Below are 6,158 nucleotides of genomic sequence, written 5' to 3' on the forward strand. Positions count from 1 at the left end.
TACAGATTATTAACTAAAAAAAGTTGGTTTAGGGTTTAGTTACCCTTTAATTAAAATGTAGCAACTGAAAAAATATCATATAAATAACTTGTATTTACACTGGCCTGTTTGTTTGAGAGCAGAGCAAACACTGCATACCATTCACAGTGATGGTGAGTGTCGGCACGCTCTTATAAAATGATGAGTTGAAAACAACACAACCTGTAAAAAGAGATGTTAAAAAAGACACATGTTGTGTAGATTTTAACACATGTGGTGTAGATTTTAACACATGTAGTGTGTGTGCTCAGGGACAACACGTTGTGTCAAATTTAACACACAACCTGTGTCGATTCTTACATCTCTGTGTTTATAAGGACTACACATTTTGTATTACCTTTAACACAACTAATGTGTTATTCCTCTTACACAGAAGTGTGTTGAAACCTTTTACACACTAATGTGTTATAGTTACACAACTTGTGTCAGATATGTGTCACATGTGACTGTAGTCGGTGTGTATTTGCCAGAGTTACTTCCTGTGTTTTTACAACTGAATGTTTGGATGAAAACTGAAACGTATTGTTAACTTGTGTTTATGGAGTCCAGTGACGTTTAATAAAGAGTTTGTTTGAACATTTGGATGGTTTAGACATCATGAATCTACATAGACAAGCTCTTATTGAAAATTAACTGAGTTTTAGATGTTGATGTTTCATTAAATGTTTTATTTGAAGTCACCAGAATCGTGATTAATGGCTCCTTTATTTGAGCTCTTGACCCTTTACTTTTCTTATAGTGTTTCTCTGGCTGCTTTAACTGTATTTTAATAAATTACATTCATGCCGCAATGCATGCTGGGAGTCATGGATGAAATTTGTATGGTGATTTGTACAGCATGCATTGCGGCATGAAACTTTTCGTTTGTCACCATTGTTGAGATTCATGTGCTGATTTTAGATGTCTGTTTGATACCATAGTCTATAATGATCTGTACAAGCTGTGTATATAAATGAAGAGTTCGGTTGCAAAACGCGATAAACGCCATTTTTTGACATTTGGATTTTATTATTGGAAATCACTGTTCAGATGTACCTTATGTGTGAATTGCTGCCATAAGATTTAAAAATGTACATTTTAAGCCTACTACAAAATTTATTTTTTCACAAAACGCGATATCCGCCAGCCCAGTTTCTTTACAAAGTGCGATATAACGGTTAGGCTATAGAACGTTCAGGATGCTGCGCGAGCTCAGGATGTCAAGCGAGGAGAGAGTCACCGCCGGTGAAGTGCTCCGAGTTTGCTCAGTGATTTAAATTAACGATAATATCAAAACATAAAACATATATTTTTAAAAAGAGGATTCAATAGGCTAACTAAAAAACGTTTACCATTTAATTGTTTATAGCCTACTGTAGGAGGCGAGCTGTCAGTCACGTAGGCTACGTCACTGATCAACAGCTGTCTGTCAGTCAGAGAATCAAAGCTTCAGAGTCAAGCTAACGTTATGGATCTGATCATACAGGTTTGGTTTTCAGCAACGGTGTGGAAGGAGCCTCCACTCTTTCTGTAACAAGCTACAAGTCGTTTATCTATAACTAACTTAATCTTACTTATCTAAATTGTAACTAATCACGAAGCTGTTTAAGGATGGTTGAAACGATCAACATCCTGCAGTTTGTTTGTTCTGACAGCTCAGCTAGCCAGGCAGCGCAACGGTGTTTTTTTTTTAATTTATTTTGTTATGCCCACTGTCCCTATGTGAAGCACAAGCACACAGACGTCCGTACGTTGTTATCCGACCTTTTCATTCAGGGACTGCCCTGGATTACTGGCACACGCCATAGTCACTCACATTATGTTTATTATGGCATTATGTTTTTGAATATTATGAATATTTACGATTAATTGATAAATTATTGTTAATTTTCCCACTGATGATCCAAAATATTTCTTATTACAGTAGTAGAATATAGCCTATGGTGGATATAGGCTATAGCGTTTTGCAAAAAAAAAAAAAAAAAAAAAAAAAATGTTATGTTGTGTATGTTCTGGCCAAAACTAACTCAGAATCTTATTATTATTAATCAATCTTTGTATATACTATTCCATATATTTATGATGTATTTTTTTTTTTAACCAATTTAAGATGTTTGACAATGCTAAGATAAATATGTTGCATTTTGGCATGGTTTTTGACTTATTTATGATCTATTTATGGACATAAAATAAAATAATAAATATCCTGGATTTGAAGAATATTGTGTCCCTGGCCTTCACTGAGCTCAAGTAATAGTTTAATGTACAAAAAATTGTGAATGAACTTGACTGTTGATGTCTTAAATAATAATGTCAAATAACCAACATTTCTCAAAATGGATATATCTCGTTTTGCAACGAAACTCTTCAAATATTAATTTTAAGTTAATTGCAATATGCGGATCTTTTTTAAAAACATTTCTTATATATTACACTCATCTTTCAAATATTAAACTTTTCATGATTATTTCTGTTGTTTCAAAAGTGTTAAAATAAATACACATTTCCAGCAATCAGTGAAAACTAATGTTAAAGAGTCAAGGGTCAAGAGCCCAAATAAAGCTGACACTAATCACGATTCTGGTGACTTTAAATGAAACATTCAATGAATCGTCAACACCAAAACCTGTTAATGCTCAATAAGAGCTTCTGTAGACATCTGACAGAAATAAAGTTAATCTGGTTATTAATAACAAGTGAAAACAGCATTTGAAAAAGACATTGAAAAAGAGGCATGATGTGATTGGCTGCAAAAAAACACCCGTTAATCTTTAAGGTTTCATGAATTAAGATTGAATTAATTTATTTGAATGTATTGCTTTATTTATTTTAGAGTATTTTATGGGATAGCCTACCATATAAAATATACCTATCATTTTTTTCATAAACACAAACTGCCCTCCACCCAGTGCTATTCTATCCAGAGTTACATTTTAACACACATTGTGTGCTAAAATCTACACAACATGTGTCAAAATGCTATCTACACAGTCACATGTGTTGTTTTCTGACACATCTCTTTTTGCAGTGTAGGGCTGCCAACTTTTGAGTTCAACGTAATAATTATTCCTGCGGGCGGTGAGTGAGTGAGTTTTTTGAAGAACAAAACACAAAACCTTGCATCACAAGAACTGTATTGTGTAGGTTTCCTGACAACACATTGTTTACATGGCACAATGACTGGTATGCCTAATGTGTTTTTATCAGGGCTGGGCATTGACTCAAATTTCAGGATTTGATTTGATTTTGATTCATAAGCTTATGATTCAGTTTCATTTTAATATCGATTTATTTCAATATATATCAGGTACAGTACATGTTAATTTTTCTCAAGGAAAAAAAATATATATACAGGGAACCCTGTCAGCTGGTACATTATTATTAACATGTAATTAAAATGTTGCCTACAAGCTTTTGCTTATTCACTTTCCCCTAGCATAACACACAGAGTTACATATGGAAACAGAAACTAGATAAAAAGTTAACAAAACAGAATCATTATTGATTTACTTAAAACTTGTAAAGATGATTATTATTCGGAATTAACGAAGCCATCAAACATTATAATGAAAGCAACGTCTGACTTGAAGAGACACAATGAGTGAAGATTTAAAGTTTGGCCCTGTCCTGTACCAGTTTTACATCAAGACCACAGTTCAGGTAACTTATTTTCCCAGTGCTTTTCAACTTGAACACAGTGTCACACCAGGCACCATCCTGACCTTTTGTCTTGACATCAGTGACCATAAACTTCTCATATGGAGGAATCAGCACCTCTTTCTGGTCAGGATATTTGGAGTATTTGATCACATCAGCGCCTTCACAAGTTTCAATCTCAAAACAAGATTTTGGTCCAAAATTATTTGCTACCTTACGCTCAAGAGAGGAGGATGTAAATGAGCCGAAACGAACCTCTTTGTTCAGAACATTCTTCTCAAACTCAACTGTAGTGCCACGATAAGTTGAATAGCATTTGCTTTGAGTTTTCTTCAGAATCTTTATTGCATCTGTTACCAGAAAGTGAAGTGAATACCATTTGAATGTCTTGTCTTTGTATTTTTGTTTCTCACTACGAACAGCATTATTGAAATCACGATAAACATTTGAATTGTTGTTAGTGTACACATAAATGGCGACTGAATGAATCTGTTCCAAATTATCCTGTGGTTTCTTGGCTTTCTTTTCACCGTCGTGCCAAGTATCACTAAATTCAGAAGACTTATTGATTTCCTCCTTCAGATATTTTGTCTTCACCAGGTTTGTCATGTTGTCTCTACAACCGTCATACTGGTCATCAACAGAATTCAGTGCCATATCCAATGGAAATATCTTTCCTACAGCAGCAGCAGCTCTGTGATTCTGCAGAAACAGGAATCATAATGATCACATCATCAGTATTCATGTCTGTAATATTCTTACCAGCTGTCCTGTAGCTCAAACAGTAGAGCGTTGGCGCTTGCGACGCTAAGATCAAGGGTTTGATTCTCAGGGAAAGCAAGAACTGATAAGAATGTAATTGTGCACCTTGAAATGCAATGTAAGTCGCTTTGGATAAAAGTGTCTGCCAAATGCATAAATGAAAATGTAAAATGTAGAACACAAGCTTACCTGTCCTAGAGCAGCTAAAATGAGAAGAAGAGCTTCAATGATCAGCAGCATCTTGATTCAGTCAAATCCCTCTGATGATCTAGATGCTGAAACACAACAGCATCTCACATAAATCTATCACTGCAATAGCAGTACTTTATGTTAAACTGTTCACCAACTTCTTACAAAACACAGTTTAAAATTTGTTTGTATTTTCTGTCGGATTGAAAAAACGTCAAATATGCAATTAAACCTGTGATCTATATCGATATATTGACCTTTTACTTAACTCCCAAATTTACCTGAGAATATTCTTGTCTGTTTATCTTTATTTTTCAGGAGCGGAGAAGATCAGAAAAGTCAGTCGCTCACAGCCAGACGACAACAACGTTTGAAAGAGACGAGGAAGGTGGCTTTTTTATATCGCTGAAAATGTGTGTGTTGTGGGATATAACAGCTGACGCAGGATCGCGATGTTGACCTCAACATGATGCAGCACATGTGAAGTCTGTGTGGTTTCACACTGGACACACCGAGTTCCTGCAGACGTGCAAATAAAGCTTGACACTCCTTATCACTTCAAGCAAGTCTGACTCTGTGAAAGTTACGGATGCAGTAACTTTAAACAAACAAAATAAATATAAATGAAATTATTGTGATTCAAAAGTTGTATAAGAAGAGGGTACTCTAAACAAAGAGGTTAATTTGCATAAACTTTTCTTGATTTAGAGTCGTCAAGGAATTTAGAAACATGTTTTTGTTTTTGTTATCTATTTGTGAAGGTGCTGATGTGAAAAAAATATTCAATGCTTTCTTGTGCGAAAGAGGTGCTGATTCCGACACATTTATGGTCACTGATGTCAAGACAAGAGGAGATCAGAGAGATCTCTGCTGTGACCACTGTGTTCACTTTGATGCTCATGGCCAAATATCCAAATATTTGCTTAGAAGATGTCTAAACTGCATTGTTTATGAACTTCACAGTTCAGGTCACTTCTTTTTCTTTTTCTATTTTTCAATGCACTGCAAAAAGAGATGTGTCAAAAAACAACACGTGACTGTGTAGATAGCATTTTGACACATGTTGTGTAGATTTTAGCACACAATGTGTGTTAAAATGTAACTCTGGATAGAATAGCACTGGGTGGAGGGCAGTTTGTGTTTATGAAAAAAATTATACACAGCAAAAACTCCAGTGTTAAATTAACACTCCTGGGAGTGTATATGAGTCCACACTCAAGAGTGTAAAGTGTTAAAATATGAGTGTTAAATTAACACTCAAAAGTGTTAAAGTTAATGAGCTAATTAAGTGATTAATTTAGTAATGATTGATCATTATTGAAGACACCTGATGTTAACAAGCAGAATCACTGAAGGAGAAAATCACAAATTGTAAGCCACCGTTATGGTGATGGGTGTTTGCTTTAGTCGGGCTCTTGACCCTTATACATTTAATTTAGATTTTGTTTGGCTGTTGTATCTTATAACTGCCAGTTGAACAAAGAAAAAAAGTGATCTGATGGTGTTGGTTATATTATGACAATCATCATTTG

General features: G+C 34.8%; 1 protein-coding gene across 1 annotated transcript; it reads right to left on the reverse strand.

Moving 5' to 3' along the window:
* Positions 1-3,274: 3,274 nt before the first annotated feature.
* LOC311278051 (ecto-ADP-ribosyltransferase 5-like) lies at positions 3,275-5,034 on the reverse strand. Its single transcript, XM_084388618.1, has 3 exons — positions 4,908-5,034; positions 4,627-4,712; positions 3,275-4,377 (listed from the first exon to the last, which is right to left on the reverse strand). The coding sequence occupies exons 2-3, from the start codon at positions 4,675-4,677 to the stop codon at positions 3,628-3,630; spliced, it is 801 nt and encodes a 266-aa protein (XP_084244744.1). The 5' UTR covers positions 4,678-4,712; positions 4,908-5,034; the 3' UTR covers positions 3,275-3,627.
* Between the last annotated feature and the right edge of the window lie 1,124 nt (positions 5,035-6,158).

This window comes from Rutilus rutilus (genome assembly GCF_951802725.1).
Source record: "Rutilus rutilus genome assembly, chromosome: 1".
NCBI classification, from domain to species: Eukaryota; Metazoa; Chordata; class Actinopteri; order Cypriniformes; family Leuciscidae; genus Rutilus; species Rutilus rutilus.